The sequence below is a fragment of the Mixophyes fleayi genome, chromosome 1, assembly GCF_038048845.1.
Source record: "Mixophyes fleayi isolate aMixFle1 chromosome 1, aMixFle1.hap1, whole genome shotgun sequence".
In the NCBI taxonomy this organism is placed as follows: domain Eukaryota; kingdom Metazoa; phylum Chordata; class Amphibia; order Anura; family Limnodynastidae; genus Mixophyes; species Mixophyes fleayi.
This window is the reverse complement of record NC_134402.1, coordinates 446,372,607-446,394,200: the sequence shown is the minus strand read 5'-3', so window position 1 is coordinate 446,394,200 and position 21,594 is coordinate 446,372,607. Positions and strand designations below refer to the sequence as shown.

Sequence of the window (21,594 nt, the reverse complement as noted above, 5' to 3'; positions counted from 1 at the left end):
TCCATGACCTCCTCTGGCCGTTCCAGTCCTAGGCTCTCTGCTCTTCTCTACATATATACAACTGCTCTTGGAAAACTAATCAGCTAATTTGGGTTTCATTATCATCTCTATGCAGATGACACCCAATCTATCCTCTCCGAATCTCTCACCATCTGTGTTGGCCCATGTCACTGAATGTCTCTCTACTAGTAAGTAGTTATTTTTTCTGTCGCTCTGTTCAGTATAGGAATAATTGTGGAAGATTAAAGAGTGTTGGTGGTTACAGCACCAATCACTCGTACTATACCCCTCTCTGCCATTTCATTGCTTTGCTGTATCCTCCTCCTGTGGTTGGGTTTGCAGGACAACGCCCGATATATCAGGCCAATAGTTCTATTTTCTGCGCGTTGATACACAAATCTTTTATTAATGAGGATATAAAAAGTGGTCATTGTATATTTGTGTTGTGTCACTCATTTTGTGTCACTGTGTTGTGTCACTCAAATCACTCATTTTCATAGAAGCTTTAAATTTGGAGAAATGTTTAGCTCATCTATAATCATGTCCACTGAAGATGTACAAGAGTTTACAGTATCCAGATTCCTAGGGGGAGATTCAATTAGCCGCGATATTCCCGAGAACATTGTGGCTGCACATTTTTATCGTTACTATGGTAAAAATATCCGATTGTTTTTGCTCTTGGCTCTATGGAGCACAAGCAAAAATGAGCGGAAATTTCACTAAAAATATAAGTGGGAGGTGTCTCCACGACCGTTCCAGAGACACATTACCCCCTATAATGCACATAATTAAATGAAAATTACATGCATTGTGTACCATACATCTCTACAGCTGTGTATCATACATGTAGCAGTTATTAAATCACCAATATGAATAACTCTTTACTCTAGGTTTTTCAAAACCTCACCTAACACCTGATCCATTCTCAGGGTCCAGAACCCCTGCCCTGTAAGAGATCACACATGTAACAAAATAAAAATTAAATCAACAGGCTGGTTATCTTTATAATACAATTCTCTCTGAAAGCCCAATTTTGCGTACAGGTTCAAAATAAAGACAGTAATTTATTTATTTATTTATTTATTTTTCCCAAAACCACGAAAATAATAACCACAAAAGAATGTTCTTTAAATAATTCACTCTATTTTATTCGGTTTTAAAATAGTTGTAACTTTTATTCTACAGACTTGTTTCAAAAACAGAAAATCTTGTCTTGCACCAAAAAATATATGTATTTATAATAACACTCTTATTTCTTCCCCTCCCTACCCCGATAACCAAATCTAGATGAAGATGGAAGCGATTATGAAAAGAAAAGAAACAAAAACGAAAACAAAACAAAACAATAATTTGTGGATTTTGTACTTTAACCGCTTCAGATGCGAGAAGTTACAAAGGACCGTGAAATACTGAGGTTTTGTACCCATCATTTCCTGAAGGGGTGAAAGGAGCCATCGAACAACTGATACGCGAGAAAAAAGTAACAAAGAAAAACAGAAAGAGTTTATAAAGAGAAGAGACGCTAGTTTTCAATGCCACCGGGGTAAATGTCGTCTGCATAAAATGGAGGCAGCCATTTTTGAGGTGACCCAATAATCATAAGAGGACAGCCTTGTTATCTCACTAGGCACTAGTGACATCAATTTACTAGGCCTGTATTACGCCTCTCACGACATCTATACTTCTCCATCTAAACAGTCAATAAGTGCATTTACCTTTAAGCCGTTCAATGGCTCAACAAAACTCACTTTCTCAAAAGATAACATGTAAACGGAAAAAAGAAATAAAAATTAAAAAAAAAATGGGAGGGAAAAATGTTGAAGCTCGGCATTAATTTTACGTCTCCAAACACCCACATACATCCAGTGATTGCATCAGCTAATCTTGAACAACATAAAACCTGTTAAAAGGAATATAAAGTAGTGTCTTAAATAAAAATTAAAACAGCAACAGACTAAAATACATAATAATTTGAATTAATAAAACAGTGCACAAATCGGAGGAAGCCTAGTTAGACGTGCTGTCAAATTGTCCGGTATTTAAAAGGTGTCCATTGCATCCTAATTCCTGATCCTGGTCAGACATGTGGTGACGAGGCATCGGAGCCGAGAAGCTTGCGTGTAACGTGACCTTGCTCGGCATTACACGGAAGTCATGGGTTTTTTAATATTTGTTAGTCCAATGAAATAAAAAATATGCACTTACAATAAGCTTGTTGCCATATTGCCACATATTGCCATGTTTCTCTGTACAATGATTACAGTATTCCCTTATCGTGGCTCATTAAGAGACTATTAGAAAGTAAACACATATCGGAGAATAATGAAACTGGTCACATCCTGGACAACTGGTGAAATGTTTGGACTATGGAATCTTTGCCGCCATACATTATTAGTATAGTATATTGTTAGTATGTTGGTATCGCACTGTGTGCAAGAGGTCCGTGATATATATTGTCTATAGAGAATGGTTATTATGTGTATTGTACAAATCTGGAAACAGGGCACTGATATTTTGAAGTAAACAGATATTGTCGCATGATTTTAAAGTGAACCGGTCACCTCAAACATTCCAAAGGGAGCGGAGTTCAAAGCAGTGTGGTTTAGGAAACAACAAAATGTTTGTTACTGCTCCTATTCCCGCTCCACACTACACACATGGAGCGGATAGGCAGGTCATGTACCCTCCCTTACAGCTATCGCGACATGATTCTCCTTTCAGCTCCCTGTGTGTAGTGTGGAGCGGGAATAGAAGATGTGCCCTCCCTTACAGCTATCATGACATGATCCTCCTTTCAGCTCCCTGTGTGTAGTGTGGAGCGGGAATAGAAGATGTGCCCTCCCTTACAGCTATCATGACATGATCCTCCTTTCAGCTCCCTGTGTGTAGTGTGGAGCAGGAATAGAAGATGTGCCCTCCCTTACAGCTATCATGACATGATCCTCCTTTCAGCTCCCTGTGTGTAGAGTGGAGCAGGAATAGAAGATGTGCCCTCCCTTACAGCTATCATGACATTTCATATTCCTGCCGGACACAACACACATGAAGCTGATCATGTCACATTAGCTGTAAGGGAGGGTACATCTCTTATTACTGATAAACACTACACAGATGGAACTCATAGACAGATTATGCCACGACAGCTGTAAGGAAGGTACTTCTCCCTGTTTGAGGTGCACACTACACAATTGGAGCTGATAAGACAGATCATATCACGATAGTTGTAGGTGAGGATAACTCTCCTATTCCTGCTAAATACTACACAGTTGGGACTGAGAAGCAGATCATGTCACGTTACTTGTAAGGGAGGGAATATCTCATATTTCTGCTAAATACTACATAGATGGAGGCAATAAGCAGATCATGTCATGATAGCTGTAAGGGAGGGTACATCACCTATTCCTGCCACACACTAAGCTGATAGGAAGATCATGTCACGATAGCTGTAAGGGAGGGTACATCTCCTATTCCTGCCACACACTACACGTGCAGAGCTGACAGTAAGATCATGTCACGATAGCTGTAAGGGAGGGTACATCTCCTATTCCTGCCACACACTACACGTGCAGAGCTAACAGTAAGATCATGTCACGATAGCTGTAAGGGAGGGTACATCTCCTAGTCCTGCCACACACTACACACACAGAGCTGATAGGAAGATCATGTCACGATAGCTGTAGGTAAGGAAACATCTATTCCTACTGCACCCTACACAAAGGGAGCTGATAGGCAGATCATGTCACGATAGCTGTAAGGGAGGGTGTACATCACCTATTCCTGCCACACACTACACACAGAGCTGATAGGACGATCATGTCACAATAGCTGTAAGGGAGGGTACATCACCTATTCCTGCCACACACTACACACACAGAGCTGATAGGAAGATCATGTCACGATAGCTGTAGGGAAGGAAACATCTCCTATTCCTGCTGCACACTACACACAGGAAGCTGATAGGAAGATCATGTCACAATAGCTGTTGGGAAGGAAACATCTCCTATTCCTGCTGCACACTACCCACCGGGAGCTGATAGGCAGATCATGTCACGATAGCTGAAAAGCATGACAAACTCTTCTTAAATACTGCTTCCTTTGTGTACCACAATGTATGTATGTATGTATGTATGTATGTATGTATGTATGCCTCGCTAGCAGTCAGGAGGGAAACACACACAAATATTTGATAACCACCTGTCAACGGCATTTAAATGGTAGAAATGTTTGTGAGACTCACTGCCTTTCATATATTGTGCTACCTCTTTCTAACATCACCTAAAAAAACACAAGTAAAAACCAATGTTATAAAGAGAATGACAAATAATAGAACACATGTACTTTTGTGTAAAGAAAATACCTCCGCAAGGAGGGTATAAGGGGAGGACTGCCAGATTAATGTGTAGGTGACAGATTCACTTTAACAACGAATTAACGAAAGTTCCAGCAAACATTCTGTTATCTGCAAAAAGTGCCCAGCCCACGTAGAGAGCAAAGAAACTAAACCACTGACCCCCTTGCCATATAAAATGCCACGTTGGCTACTAAAAGAGAGCCCCCGAGAGATTGCAAGAGAACATTTTTTGTTCTGAAAAAAAAAACGTATCAGCCTCTTCCACAGAAAGAGACCTTTGTGTAACAGTGAAGACGACTGGACACAGACCACTAAACTCCTGGCTAACAGTGGTTGAGCTTTCCAGTCTGCATCGTTGAGGGTGTAACACAACACACAGAGGGGTAAAGTATGTGTTTTGTGATCTCCGGCTATAGGTTCTACATGACAGTCAGGTGGTCACACAATCCAGAGCGAAATTAGGAACAGAAACTGCAAGATAAACTAAACGAAAGTGTCTCTATCGCGTACCCTCGAGGCAGCCATTTTGTTGGCTGAACCAATATTCAGCCTATCAACTTACAAGGAACTAGTGACATCACTGAGACGTGAGGCACTCAATATTAATTTAACCTACAAAAGGTCTGCCTCCACGGTATGTACGCGAGTATGGGTACACTTCAAATATTCCCTGAACTAAAATTCCAAAAGCAAGCAAGAGCTAGTAATCAAGCTGTGGCTGCTCTGGAGGAAGCATCTTACCCATTTTTATTTCTAACGATACAGTATAAATATTTATGCATATATTATTTTTTTTTTCTTTTAAACAATGGATTTAAATTAATTTGCAAAATAAAAAGGGGGAAGAACTGAACTTGGAAAGTGCTTTATGTCAAGATCATTTAGGATTTCGGTGTCGTAAAGGGGGAAGAAGGGCGGTAAGCTAGACGTATTTGGCGGGCCATTTGGAAAAAATGATCAAATAAAGTTACCAATATGCTCGTTAACGAATGGCTCGTTCCAAAAGACATGTTCCTGGCCTCCTGGAAGTGAGCGTCTGAAACTTTAACAAGGAACAGTTGTGCCACAGGAAGAGGGTAGGACAGAAACAGGGAGGAGTCAATGTTACAGTAAATATTTGCGTCTTGAATCCTCGTCCAGAGTTAGGTCAACTACTTCTGGGGGGGAAGTCCAGTTCTGCTGGGGATTCGCGCTTGTCCATGACGGGGTTTGGTGCGAGCTGTGATATTGGGAACTTGCTGCATGCTTCCAGGAAGACACACTCTGTATAACACCGCCCCGGGGGTGGACGAACCTGTAGGGGACAAGAGCAGACAGCTTTGGGTAGGATATTCACTGCCTTATAAAGTATTGTGCAAAAACATTGTGGCATGTTTTGTGATATGAACTACAATGCATTACATTACATGATAACGTGGGCTTACAGATCTGTCACAACGATTCCCTTGCAGGCTTGGATTAAGGATCCGATCAATGGACAATGGGATACGTAATGGCCAATAGGTTGGATTATGAAGTCTGTTTCATATACAGATGCGCTTTGACACCACAGACTTCCTGCATCAGTGTGTATGAGGAGTCTCATAGCACTACTCTGATTACACTGCAGCACTCAAGATCAGCACACATATCCTTAAATACTTTGTGCTGTTGTCAAGTCTGATGATCTGATTGGCTAGAATCTGACAACAGCAATAGTGTCTACTCATTTTACTGATACCAATATTTAAGCAATAGCATCTCTGTATCACACACATATCTGTGTCTCGGCAATAGAGTCTACACATTTAACACACATCTGTGTCTCAGCAATAAGCCTTACGCATTTCACTTATACCAGTATCTAAGCAATAGCATCTATGTATTACACACATACAATTGTGTCTCAGCAATAAACCTTACGCATTTCACTTATACCAGTATCTAAGCAATAGCATATATGTATCACACGCACAATTGTGTCTCAGCAATAAACCTTACGCATTTCACTTAAACCAGTATCTAAGCAATAGCATCTATGTATTACACACACAATTGTGTTTCAACAAGTAGCTACGCATTTCACTTATACAAGTATCTTAGCAATAGCATCTATGTATCACACACACACACACAACTGGGTCTCAGCTATAGTGATTTTCATGCCACTTATACTAACATCGTAGTATTAGCATCTCTGTATTACACACACACAATTGTGTGTTACCAATCGTAACTACTAACATCTGTGGCTCAGCAATAGCCTCTACATAGTACACACGCCTCTCTCAGCATTACAGGTGTCTGGAGAAGACATTATTTAATGCATCTTCTGCATGGGGAATGAGAGCTGTGTTATAGACTCACCTTGCGTGTTCCTGCACCCCCACTATCTCCACCTCACTGCCTGAGGATGCAAGGTTAATTTCATCATTATTCTTCCCGCCACTAGAGGATAATTTATCACATAAAGGCGGCCCCTGATCCAGATTACCTGTGGGGGGGAAAACACAATATGATGATAAAGATACGTCTTTTATTAAAAAACTATGAAATGCTCTGAGAAAGATAATTTTAGGAAAATAATGTTCCAATCCTTTCTGTTCTTATGGCTTTTTAGTATAGGAGCCGGGGTTGGACACTGTATGTATACACTGAAAAAGGACGGAGGAGAGCCCTTGTCATGGAGTCCTGCAGCGGTAACTACAGCTGCACAATATAGACCCTTGGTACTGGTTTAAAAACCAAAATAAGGTGTCACAATCTCAGCACATGTCTTGTGACCCACTTTCAGCCTCAATTCAATGATGGTGAAATATATCGATGCCAGACAAAACGAGTGGGGGGACAGGGGTGAGATATTTTGTCAAGGTCGGAAATCTAATAAAGACAAATCATTTTTGACAAATCGGTTATTTAAAGTATTTCAGGACTACAAAACGTGAAGTGCAAGTGGCTTATTTAAAAGCGTCCCCCTAATACTATGCACAATTATATTAAGCAAATATTCAATCATTTGTCAGAATCAACCACTTGCTGTACAGCCGATGTATCTACACAGTACACGTTGTGTCAGGCATTCAGCTGTCAGGGTTTCTAAAACTATGGCAAAGTAGTGGTTATAGGTGTATAGAGACACTGCCGCTGGAACTACGTGGTCACCGATAGCTTTATGGTAATCGCTAAAACGATGGCCACAATTATGTAGACAGCGAGGACACCTACAAAGATGACTCTGATGTCATGTTAATTTAAAGAGGCAATAACGGGACCCTGCAGGTCAAGTGTTTAAACACTTAACCCGACATTGCCGCTTTAAATGAACATTCATACAAGTCGCGATGCAATCAGAGTGTACTGACGAAGAGCTGTGAAATGGGAATAAGTTGCGGTCAGAATGCTGCTCCCATCGGTGATGCGCACAGTTGGTTTTCGGGTAAGTCTGCTTATATATAAATCGGTTTTTACTAAATTCGTTTTCTATTTGTAGGTGTTCTCGCTGTCGGAATTCTGTCCATCGTTCACGCGTACCCAACCCGATAGCTTCCGGGTCCGGAGCGGTGACTGGGGATAGTTAAGTCCAGCTCCCGGCCACAAGACTGCTACAACTGAGCTCTTAATCTGCGCGTTTCACAATGTAGAAGCAGGTCACCATGCATTTTCTCTATCTGTGATCTAATTCTCCACTTATGGAATTCCTTACCAAGCCCCATCGGCCTTCAAATTTTTAAACGCTCTGAAAATTCATCTTTTTTTCTTTTAGAGCTTATCCTCTCCCCCCCAATGATACTACTCACAGTAATGCACCCTCAAAATTATCCCAATCTCCACTCTGAGCCACACTCGCTCCTCTTGTTTCAGCTGTGCCCTCCTCCACTTAGAATGTAAGCTCTGTAATGAGCAGGGTCCTCCATAGCCTTTATTTCCACGTCTGCATTTATTTTATCTACCTTCTATGTCCCCGTTTTATGAGCTTATCCAAACACCGTCCACCAATCCTCTGCGCCACGGACGCATTCTGCATGGCCTTGAATAAAGTACACATAATTGGCATCGCTGCACTCAGGACTGATTAGGGGCCACACTATCAACTTAGTCCATAACTAATAACCATTTAGCTGGGGTTAGAGGGAGTAATCTTTCCATTTTCTCACATAAATAAAACCGTCTCGGAACAATGACATTTTGATAATACAATAAAATAGTTCACTTAAATTGCTGCAGTACGTTACAAAATGAAAATAACTTTGTCTCAGGATTCAATGAGTTATTAAAAAGAAGGTGAGAGATTTTATACAAAATAATCCTTATCGTAAATCAGAACCTCCTGTGAGCGCACCCACAATTATAATACCAAGGTGTATTATATCAAATATAATATCCCCACACTTTTATATAAACCAAGGTGCATTATATCAAATATAATATCCCCACACTTTTATATAAACCGAGGTGGGTCTAAAGATGTTACATAACAATAAAAAGAAAAATAAATTTAAACCTATTATGCAAATATAAACATGAGGGGGGGGGGGGGGTAATCTAATCGTCCACATGGGCAAAGGGTATGTATCTATGTATAAGTAAATCATTTGTCATAGATCCCTATACCGATACTATATATCAGTCGGTCATATTTCATTCAAAGCAATCGTATCATTCGCTCTGGATGTGTTCTATAATGATCTCATCTCACAGTAATATCATCTCATGTAAGCTCAGTTATTTTGTGTTACTATGATGGTATAAGTTCAGTAGAACACTCTGGGTCTGATTCAGAGACTGAGAATGTCGCAGGCAGGTGAATGTGTAAAAACTGCAAAAACTGTAATTCATGCACTCGTCATCTCCCTCATTGACTATTGCAATTCCCTCCCTACTGGTTTTCCCTGAATCAGACTCTCATCCCTACAATCTATTTTGCACGCAGCGGCTAGATTTGATTTTCCTTGCAAATCGTTCTTCCTCTGCTGATACACGCTGTCAGTCTCTACATCGGTTGCTTGTTTTTCACAGAATCCAATATAAAATTCTTCTACTAACATACAAGGCCATCAACAACATTGCACCGACATACATCTCTTCACTTGTCTCAAAATATCTCCCAAGTAGTCACCTCCGTTCTGCACAAGATCTACGTCTCTCTTCCACTCTCATCACTTCCTCCCATTCTTGGTTACAGGACTTTTTACGAGCTGCACCCACTTTGTGGAATTCCCTCCCTCGCACAATAAGACTTTCCTGTAGTCTTCAAACCTTCAAGCATTCTCTGAAAACCCAACTCTTCAGGCAAACTTATAATATTCCTCAACCACCCTCTTAAACTCACTAGGTTACCCTATTACCACCCTCTACACAGTTCACACAAGACAACAACCCTCTGACCAACATTGCAGTGTGACTGATCACATAGCATACAAATCACTTTTTACCTTTGCAGTCTGGCTGCACCAATATGCAATATGTAGACTTAACCTCATGTATCTGACTCCTATTGTCCTATAGATTGTAGCCTGCGAGCAGGGCCTTGTTACCTTTCTGCATGTATGTATTACACAGTATTGTTTACTGTTTTTGTTCCCAATAGTAAAGCGCTACAGAATTTGCTGGCGCTATATAAATAAATGAAGATGCGTACACTTGACAACACACACACACACACACACCTTCAGACACTTCCGTCTGTATATGTTAAGTATGTCATTGCTATGAAGCATCATTTAAACTTGAATAATGCTAATATAGCAGGAACAACGTCCCGACATGCGTACAAAAACATTTTTTTTTTATTTTTGGAATAACTTGCCCTGGAAATCCAAATCTATGGCCGAGCGACTACTAAATAAGTGACTGCAATTTATTTGTAAACTTATAATTACAAGCGGTTCGCTAGCTCAGGTGTTCGTCATCATCCACTATGCACAACTGCCCCTAACCATCCCCAAATAAAACCACTTTTTCAGCCGTATCTGCGACTACGTTCCAGCCTGAATCCGTACACAATTGCTCCAATGCGCCCTTATTGTACATTGCCTACGTGAGAACACCCCTTACCTTCCTGCTACGCCAAATGTTGCACACCTGAATAGCCGCAGCTGCGCAAATTCACTTTAGGAGCTTGCACCGTGCTAAAAAAGCCCGCAAACGGGCGTACATCTCACCTTGAATCAGGTCCTCCCTATATGTTTTTGTTTAAAAATATTTCTTTGTTGTTTGAGAAACATAAAGAGGTCCATTAGTCCGGTTAGTTCATGTATATTAATCATTAATGCACAGCCATTAGAAAGCAATAGGGCCACTTAGTGGCTTCACAAGCCTGGTGCCCCCCGCCCAGTATAAAACAGAGGAGTACCAGAGTCTGCGTTCAGTTCATCCAGTAGCCCCCTCGTGCGCCATGACGCCAGGGTCTCCTGCTTGGGTACGGAATTATGTTCCTTGACAACCGTGGCAGCTAGCATGTTGTCTACGTTCAACACTTCCGGGTCGGAGTTCGTGTCAGAGATGTCATAATGAGTGACGACCGGAGGTCCATCTGTGAACACAGATATATGAGGGATGAACGAACGCACATAGGGGACTGAAGCACAGTTAAACTAAAGCATTATAATCCAATGTAACAAGTGGATTGTGCTAAGTTAATGCACATGCTGTAAGCCAGTCTACACAGAGGAAGCGAATCATTGTACGTTCAATATCTGCATATACACCTCACTGCTACAGGAAATTAGTTGGCTGAACATAAACGAGGGTACTCCCATTTATACAGCATGCCACATTTGAACATTATATAGGTTTAACAACCATTGTCAGTGTTTTCTGGAACGGGGAGTAGCATATCGGTGAATAACTACTCCCTTGCTTTGACAATCTGGGGTTAATTAAGCAAAAGGTCATTACTGCTTTTTAAGTGGTTATAAAAATGTCTTTTTCAGCCCCTTTGTCTGAATTTTGGGGTCCCATGCGCAAGTCCTCCTACGACCTGGAGCGTGGGAACCCCTAATTAATTTGAGCCCGCAGAAAGGACTTGATCTGCAGAATAGGGTCACAATGTCGAGCCCGCATCGCGGAGAGGTGTGTCCAAAATTACGCTGCACCCTGCTCTGCAATGCGGCTCCTTATTCGTAGCGGGAAGATTTCCTCACTGATTCCCTTATGAAAGGGATCCCCACCGTTCAGTTGAGGGGGTGTAAATTCATTTTTAAATCAACCGTTTTAAAAGCGGAATTCGTATTTAAAAGTTGCACAGAAAAGCCCCCCCCCCCCCCTCCCACCGCCCCGAACAGCTGTAAAAATACAACTTTGGCTAAACAGTATTAACAGCAGTAATGCAATCCTTAAGGATGCAAAAAATAAGTCTCGAGGTGTTGCTGAACTACAGGTCCCAGCAGGTATGAGCTGGCGAGTCACATTAAAGAGGAACTGGTAATGCAAATGGGAAATTTGTTATATTAAGAACACAAGCTTCTAAACACAAGTATAACAGTTAGCGAGCTGCACTGCAAGGTATAGGAATGTGCTATAAACCAGAATATAATGGCTTAGTAACGCCTGCATATAAATGAGGTGCCCTCGTTTTATTCAACAATTGTTATAATTCAGAGCTGTGAGAGTCCCATAATCTGATCACCAGAAGCCGCTATTGTCAGACATGGAATACATTATATTTTTAGGGGTCCTAGAACACACTGATATTAAAAATAAATAGAATCTGATGAGAACCACAGTCACCCTATCCCAATTTTATAACCATGTGGCGTATTCTGGCGTTATATAAAACGTTAATAATAACAATGGTACAGCAGAGGCCTGCAGCGGTGGACAAAATAATGTCAATTAATGACACTGATCCAGCAGAACTTAAAGGCTCAGGGAAGACGAGTGTACATTGACAGAGAATCCTGCTTTCCATACATTGTCCCCCTGGCTCCTGGGATTAATCCAGTCCTGAGATAAAGGTCTAAGCTCTTGTACGCAGCAATAACACCACAATATAATATCAACCGCTGTCTTATTGGTACAATGCATTATATAAACAAAACATCCATTAAACTTACACAATATGAATGTGTTTATAAGTAACACTTTTGTTCAAATTTTTGTTTAGAGAAAGTGTCATTTTGAGATATTACAACAAATCAAAAAACAACAACAACAACAGTGTTCCGGTACATAAAGGAAATAAAAGCACGTGGCCACAAAGAAAACATGACATGGATTATTAGTACAAAACATGATGTTAATACATGGTTAATAGATACAAAGCCTGAAGACGATGTCACGGTCTCACGATGCTGGGGCGCTGTTGGTGCACCAAGGTGTTATAGATGCAATAATTTTTAAGTCTAATAATTTAAGTCTTTTAGATCTATGGTTTGTATACGGTGAGCGAGGAATTGCGTAATGCAAGTTTACGGCAAACAAACCGCATACGCAGAAAACGCGCTGCGCACGAAAGTTTGGCTGGTACTCGGTAGGCAAAATTAACGTGCAAAACACCGAAAACACCTATTATATTGTACAGTTATATTGATGCCATTGTCACTGGTAATTTGTATTACCTGGTAGCAGATCTGTCCTCTCTGCTTAGAGCTATACAACTTACTGGAAAGGCTCAAGGTTTACTGTCTATTCTATATCTGGATAGACACAGACTTGGCGCCCAGGCTGCCATCAGCAGTCTACGTAGAATGCGGTTACCATATTTAAATAAATTTTAGAGACAAGATCTCCAGCGGGGCTGTATACAAAGGGTCCAGCAGTAGAAAGGGTTTAAACTATTCGCTAGCGATCATATGCAAATAAGCAACTCCTCTTCAAAAGAATTGACTTACGGGAAATGTGGCGTACAGGACAATCCTCAGTCAGTGGCTTCGGATGGGAGACAGAATCCCAGGAGTAACTTCTCTCAAAGAGGAGTCAATTATTTTTCAGAGATAATGGCAACTTCTAGCAATCAATAAATGTATTATTTCTTGCGTATAAGAGATAAAAAGTGCAATTTACATCTTACTACAGCAAATCAAGACTATATTTTAGTTGTTCCACTTTAGTTATGTCTGTGAAACCATCGCCAGCCCTTCTCGTATAAAATCAAGACAGGTTTAAATATTGGTCTCCAGTATATATAACTATCTCAAGTCCTAGGGCTGCAGCGTGTGATGCCGTGATCATTGAACTCAGACTTTCCAGTGTAAAGAAGCTTTAACAATCAATATTGTGACATTAGATCAGTGCAGAAGATACGAGGGTCAAGTACAATATTGACAAGCTGATCGTATATCTGGCACACATTAATCCATGTGTACAATTGACAATCGTGTAACACCCCGAACTGAATTACACAATCTCCGCGGTTACACTTTCCACATGCATTTTTAATTTTTGTGTTGCTTTTAAGAAATATTGTTTTGTATATGAATTTGTAAAATGAAGAAATATTTAAGAATTCCTCTGCATGTTGGATATATACGAGCATATAAATATAAATAAATGATAAAAGATCTTGTCTCAAGTCAAAATTGTACCACTCCTACATGTACATTCATGCAAAAAATGTATCTGAAATGTATATACATGCAGAGTGATATTATATCACCTACCCAGAGAAAATACTTGGGGGACTACGCCAAATCTTCATCAGTATTAATTGCACTCTGGTATCTTCCACACTCCCAAACAGCAAAGCTCATAACTTATCTTAAACACATGTACAGAGTAAGCAGACAGGTTCCTATACAATGGTACAACAATCGCTGAAGGTGGCAGTGGATCAAGAAAACTGTAACACGACATCGCAGTCTAAACACAGTGCAATTGTTTGTACAAAACAGTCATTGTAACAACAACATAAATACAAAATAAAGTCATAAAAAAGAAAAAAAAATCATTTAGATAAACACACTGATGTTAAAGCTCAACCTCAGAATGCTTTTATTATAATTCTTTTGCTGCAGTGGTTAATAAAGACACTTCTTTTCAAATCTGGACTTTCCTCTGTGCTTTAAACCCAGGTCTTTATATCACACAGGTCTGTGGATGTAACGGAATCTCTGACAATGAAATGAAACAACTGTCTAGTTGATTTAAAGGCCAGGATGGAAGGCAGAGAAGGAAACCAAGATAATGAAATGCAATTAGCAAACGTTGCAAGAGGGCATGTACACATTCATAAATTAAAGTCAATGGACGGTGGGGTTTTTCTTAATGAGACACTTAGTAAAACACATATTATATTTGCATTGTTACAATTGTCCTTTAAAACAACGTATCTTAACGCTGAGTATAATATAAAAGAACCTGCAACATGTATCATTTGAAACATTTCTGATATGCAAACATTTATTATACAATTAAAGGACATTGAGTAGTACATTTGTAAACATCACCGCAGCTGTTGCTGTGTATTAGGAGGTTTCCCCAATGGTTTGTACAGTGATACATTGCTGTGTATTAGGCTTCCCCAATGGTTTGCACAGTGACACCAGAATTTATCAGTGAACTTTGTAGAATTCGATTATAATTTAATCTCTTGGAAAGATGACAGAACAAAACATGAGAGCGTGAAAGACCTGAGAGACTGCCTGCCCGTCTATTACACCGGTGATGTGTATACACAGCTGTTGTCACCCACTCACACAGGAGGCAGACATTTTGTGGGCGGGACTAATATTCATGTCAATGCTGTATTCTCATGAATACTGATCAGGTAAGGAAACGGCTGTCTCCACAGACAGCGTAGAAAGAAATGTATTAATTTAACATATATGAAAGGTTACAACAAATTATCTCACGTACTATATAATTAGGCCCAGCAAAATTGTACTATGCTGATTGTAACATAGGTACACTATGTCATTTTAAAGACACAGGGAACCGTTGGTGTGTTGGCCAATGCCTCATGGATATAGGGAAATTATTTAATCTTTGGTGTAAGCTACTGTCATGGAGTAAGAGGAGCTCTAGGACAGCCGGTGTTTGTAAAATATGTCATTTGTATATAGTTTAGTAACTTCCTAAATCTTACTTTTTTTCCTAAGACAACTAAATGATTTACTTTGATGCAATAATCTAGTATTTATTCTCTACATGACCTATAAGAAGCTACAACCAATCATTTTCTGTGGTTTTTTCCTAGTTATGGGAGTTTGGAAAATGAAAGCAGAGATCTGATTGGTTGCAACAGATTACAGTGACTTCCCCGTGCAAGGCTTTTCATGAATGTCCTCTACTGATTGTGGCTAAAGGGGAAAAATTCAGGCCAAGAGCGATCTGTCATGTCCTGTGTACAGGTCTTTATAAACTCCATCCGACACCCCCCCCCCTCCCCTCTGCCATGTGCTATTATCAGACGTGCCTTTCAAATGCGCAGTGCCCCCTCTTTATAATCCCCCTTCTCACTTTCTACAAGGTGTATTCTTTGCACAAATGCACTGTACATTAAGATGCACTCATTCCATCATATGACACCCTCTTGATAAACTTGCTATAACGCCAGTTTCAGATGGTATATAGAGGGCACACTGTATTATGCAAAGAAGAAATGCTTGAGGATTACACAGCACAGATAATACACGGACACGCAGCATGTATGAACAGCTTCGTACCATCCAAGTAAAGGCCAAGAAAACACGCTGACAAAATGACAAACACAATTGATATTTATTTATTTATACTAAAAGGTACACTAGTTACATTTGAAAGTTACAGAGTTTGTTGCAAACGGTACACAATGAAAATGCAGTAATACTTTGTGGCATAGTTTCGTCAGGGTTGGAAAAAAAAACTGCGATTAAAGGATAAACCGCTCAGTAAAAGTCATTTGTATAGCTATGTTCTCATTAGATCAGCCTATATCTTGCATACAGTATGGGGCATCAGCCCGTCTTCTGATTGGAACTCATTGCATATTCAGTACCCTTCCAGTGCAGCCCTTTGGCAGTTAGAGGGTTAATTGCTAAAATAGGACAGATTCCCATCTCCCATCAATTGTCAGCGCATATATCGAACAGGATTCCTCCTAGATAATACACAAGTGATACTAATATATAAATATATATCCACTCCTGTAAATAACATCAGCTTAAACCGCGGGCTGCAATGTCATTGCTTATAACTGGCCAGGTCTGATGTCATCACTTGTGTATTATAATGATTGGTACATGGTCGGGTACATTAGAGGTCACCTGATTTCTACGACCTTTCTCCTGCTATTTCCTCACAACTTACAGTCGGGATTACGTTATCTCTAAACGTCAGTCATCAAACTGTATTTTGAGGCTTTTTTTGCTTTATGTTGCTACTTAGGAACAATTACAGGCCTGTGAAAAAGAAAGTGCACCCTCTGTTATATCTGTGTTTTTATATATGTGGACATAACAATCATCTAGTCCTCACCGTGTCCTAAAGTGTAATAAAGATTATCTCATGCTGCAAAGAACAAATTTAGATTTTGACATTATTTAACATAACATAAGCCAATGTGAAGAAGCCATATGTAATAAAGTAAGTACACCCTTCCCGCTTCCATATTAATAAAGTAATCAGAGCTAGGTACGGCTAATCACCTGCCCGTCATTATCCGATCATCAGGAAGTGCTGTCACACCTTTATAAAGCTGAACCTTTGGCCGTATCGTCTAGAGAACTCAGGTTTGTGGTAACACCACCCCAAGGAATAAAGACACCTTGTAATCATCTCAGAGATCTAATTGTTGTTGATCATCTGTCTGGAAAGGGTTATAAAGACATTTCCAAACATGACCATCATTCTCCAGTAAGAAAGATCATTTACACATAGGGAACATTGCTAATGTTCCCAGGAAGTTCACCCAAAGAGTAGATTGTGATTCTGAGACATCTAAAAGACCGTAAAAGCTACATCCAGAGATCTACAGGCCCCTGTCCACTCAGAAAACGTTACCACTTTACCATCATGGAAAGACTGAACAAGTATGGTGTTCATGGAAGGCTACCAAGGAGGAAGGAATGGGTGCTCCAACCCAACGAAGGAGAAGACTTCTGGAACAAAGTCCTCTAGGCCAAAGTGTAGATGCTTGGTCCTAATGGCTTATCGCCACAAGACTCTGGACGTCTCGCAATCCGGGAGACCGCCGTGATCGCCTCTTACTACCAGAGTATTCAAAAAAGCTTTGCTTAAACTTATTCTCATCAAAGGACTTAAGCTGTATGATAAGTGTGGTTACTTCACGTCATTCCTGCCACAGGTGGTTCTACAAAACACTGACTCATGGGGTGTACTTACTTTTTACATTGGTCGTTTATTTGTGCAAATAAATAATGTTAATTGTAACATGAGATTAGATTTATCGCATTTTAGCACTTGGTGAGGACTTGATGATTAACATGTCCTCATATGAAGTGACTGTACATGGTAATAGCAGGTACAATCTCACACACAGCGGAGGTTACTTGTGAGCTGAATAGTCACGTGAATGCAGTATCACTTCCCTAAGAACAGAGAGTGAGATCTCTTATTACACCAGGAACCTGTGTCATCACTGAGGCTATATGGAATTAATGGGCTACATTCCTCTGATCATTGCTTCAGCTCTCACAATGTCTGATTCCACTGCACGAAGGCAACAAGTAATCTTTACTATTCCCAGCAAGATAGGACAACACAGACACTTGCTCTAGGGTTAAGTTCATTGCACCAATTTATTAAAGAAAGCCTTCTGGGACTTCATACTATGCTCAGGGTGACAAATTATATATAAGCACTCTTATATTAGACCTTAGATTCATCTTTCTTTCTTTCTTTTAAAACTACTACGATGTCTGCTGAATCTGTCTACATCTACACGTGAATACCATAGAGCAAAGCTGTCAAAAGACCTGGGAGTAAAATGTATTAAGCATCGATTTTTGCAAGTCATCGGTTTTTGGTGACTTCGTCAGTAACATTTAAAATGGCAATATGTTTAAAGGCACATTGGCTGTTTTAAATTTTGCTGACAAAGTCGCTGAATATCGGTGTTTTGCAAAGATAGGAGCTTAATACATTTACCCCCAGGAATGTCTGTTCACATCAACAGAAACGGCATCCAAAGGTTAGAAGCCAGCGGTAATTATAAAGGCGCACCGGCGTCTGTCCGCCACAGCTTGTGCGTACTACTCTGCATTCTGAATCAATATCAGCCGTCCAACATCCTCTTAAAAACACTAATTCAATCTACAAGGGAATCTATGGTCACTTGCAAAACATAAATCAAAAGATCTATTTTCATGGCACATGATAAAACTTTATAGTTGTATTTCTCCGCTTTGTTTTAAAAACCCCAGTGGTCATGTTTAATTTATAAAAAAAAAAAAAGAAAAAGAAAAAAAAACAGCAACACAAAAGTTCTAAACGGCTGTTTCCCGAATCCTTGGTGGGTCCTTAATCCCGCAGAGTCTGGGAATGCTGCTATCCTACCAGCTGGGAATCTCGTTGACTCCTCAGGAGTTCAGTTCTTACTACACACAAGGCCGGATGTGGTTACTGCTCTCTCCAGCTGCTTAGGACAGTGGAATAAAGGTCTGCAGACCGTGTCGTGCAGCCTTACGCTCAGCGGGCCGGAAAATACCCATATGGTGACAAGACACAATTACTGCACTCTAATGCAACAAAACATAGTTTATGCTAATCAGTAGTTTTAACGAGGGGTAGGGACCCCAACATCGCTGCTCAAGTATTATAACCAGAAAGGCTTGATGACTCCTAATACACATATAAATGTCGGGAGTGTATTACCGTAAAATAGAGAGAGACACAAAATATTGTATGGCTTTTGTGTGTATATTAATATTAAACATATTAGGTAAGTGATTGGTTCAATCTACGTGCATTAAACCCCCTCAGTGACAATAACACTGGCAGGCTGTAAGACAGGGGAACAAATCAATGTTTAATGCTGACATATGAATTTTTATTTCTTCCAAAAATACATTGCTAAACTTTATTATAATTACATTTTCTGGATAGATCCTTTAAGCAACATGCCCGTGTCTTTAAATCTGTACGTATCATTTGATAAATTTTATACAACTCATGGAAATAATCTCTCTTTACATAAATCACTGTGTAATATACGTAATCTCTATGGAAGTCGCTGACCCTTTCTGTATCTGCCAAAACACTGGGTGTCAATGATGAAATGAGTTACAAAGGATAAATTACTAGAGAGGAAACTCTTGTTGAGCTTAAAGGGTAACTCCGCCTGATAGCTTCACTTTTTTCAGGAAGATTTCTCTCGTTAGTTTTGTTGGGTCTAACCGACGAGCTTGGGTCTGTGCTTTGAAAACACCTGTATCTATATAGCTCTGCGGTTGTATTTAAAATTAAAAAAAATAAAACAAAGTCAGCATAATAAAGATGCTTGAGGGTGGAGTTTCCCTTTAATGGTGCCACTCAATGGGGATAATTACTAAAACAAAATAAGAGTAGCTGGACATTACAGGGTGCCATACACTGATGAATCAAATATCCTGTTCAAGATATATAAGTGTGACGTTAACCACCTTCTGTAATGCCCCTAAATGTGAACTGCTTTGAATTGAACAATACTGTATCTATGGATTATTGCACAGATCATGCTGTATACAGGACATTAATAGTAACAGTCCCAAACACAGCGCTGTGAGGACGCAGATTTAGGGGTAGCGGCACCTTGTTATATTCACGTAGGTATATTGAGAAATCCCCCCTAACTATAGCAGAACTTTAGATGCTCAATATAGTACATACTGATCTCTTTCTGATTGGTCATTTTATGGTCCACGCAGTGACCAATCATACGGCTGCGTCTCATCAGGTGACACGCACAGTCAAACCCCCATTTCACACCTTACCTAGAACTTACATCACCGTCCATCCCTAATATGCTTAAAGGAGGTCATTCACGTTATAGTCCCTGCATTAATATATCGGGGTACAGTACATTAATACTGCTTTATAGCGGTGTGATTTGTTAGGTATTACGAGTACACTGTAGATTATATCTAGTAATGTAGTCTATACATGCAGTATATAAGAATCTATGTCTTGAAGTTACCATCATATTGTGTAAATGTGATTTTCGTGAATATTCCACCCTGTATAGACCATATAACATGTTGGAAGAATCCAACTTGGTCCAATCTGAAACTGCATATTTGTTTTTTAAAAAAACTTTTCCCTCATTTTACACTTTCTTAGAATTTTACATCCAACTTGTCCGTCCCCTAGAAAATATAAAATGTGAGTTTGACTGTGCTGTCCTGACTATAACTACCTGTAGTGGTTTTATAGAAGGTAAATAGCCTTATAGGTGTAGCGGTCCATCATTTATTTTAAACAATGGATTGCTGGAGACCAAGGGTCTGATTCATCCAGGGACGTATCTGCCAATTTTATGCGTATCTTCCGCAAAATCGCTCTGCGTACGCCCAGAACCAGGTCATACACCACATAACGCAGTCACGTCTGATTCATCTATATACGCAAAGGTCACTTACTACAGCCTATGATTTCTGGGAGGGATCGGGGAGAGGAAGGGGCGTCACCCATAGTCAGTGTACAATATGGGCGTGCCGAACTCTAGCGCACGCAGTCACGTCCGAATCCAGCTCTGGGCATCTCTAAGTTACTTGTTTTTCTGCCGTAGCTCTTGCTCCAGCTACAGGGCTAGTCTAAGGTCTGATCAGTAGTGATGACAGTCTGGTATACATGCTATAACATGTGTTTGTAATCAGGAGCAACTGTAAAAATGTATTTTATGTTCAGTAGACATTAAGAACATACTAATAAATGTATTTCATGTGGGAAAAAGATATATATATAAAATTATATATATTTTTTTCAAACCATTTATGCCTATATTATTAACAGGGGACATTAGTTCAATATTTTTTTTTTTCTGTGCGCTCTTTTGCGAATTTATATTCCACATAGGTACTGGACGTATCTTGTGTAGTAGGACAGAGCAGACCTACACCCGAACTCATCAGCGCACGTATCTTCAGATCCCATCCTTGCTGAATTCGGGAGTACGCAGAGCCGATTTATTGGCTGTTATAAAACAAACGCAGGTTGCGCTCAGTAGGCGTACCTTGATGAATCAGACCCAATAGGGTTTTGTCCTTGTATAGAACACAGAATATCCTCAAATTTGACCATGTAAAGTATATGTAACAGCCATGCAGAACAGGCAATGCAATTTTTAATAATGTGAAAAAAAGGCAAGAAGACTATATCACACGTAACAGAGGCAGCCATTTTGTGGGCAG

At 40.0% G+C, this 21,594-nt stretch overlaps 2 protein-coding genes across 3 annotated transcripts in view; one reads left to right on the top strand and one right to left on the bottom strand.

The window, feature by feature from the left end:
• Window positions 1-21,594, top strand: part of FDX2 (ferredoxin 2) — a 151,984-nt gene that overhangs the window by 92,952 nt on the left and 37,438 nt on the right. The gene's annotated exons all lie outside the window — the stretch shown is intronic.
• The window catches only part of ARK2N (arkadia (RNF111) N-terminal like PKA signaling regulator 2N), a 45,725-nt gene continuing 25,252 nt past the window's right edge, over window positions 1,122-21,594 (bottom strand). Inside the window, exons 3-5 of one of the 2 annotated variants that reach the window (XM_075186027.1) lie at window positions 10,683-10,862; window positions 6,698-6,824; window positions 1,122-5,645 (exon numbers count right to left, since the gene is read on the bottom strand). In XM_075186027.1, the coding sequence (XP_075042128.1) occupies window positions 5,456-5,645; window positions 6,698-6,824; window positions 10,683-10,862 (497 nt within the window). In that variant the 3' untranslated portion in view covers window positions 1,122-5,455. The remainder of the gene's footprint in view (window positions 5,646-6,697; window positions 6,825-10,682; window positions 10,863-21,594) is intronic. The other variant, XM_075186037.1, reaches the window with a different exon arrangement.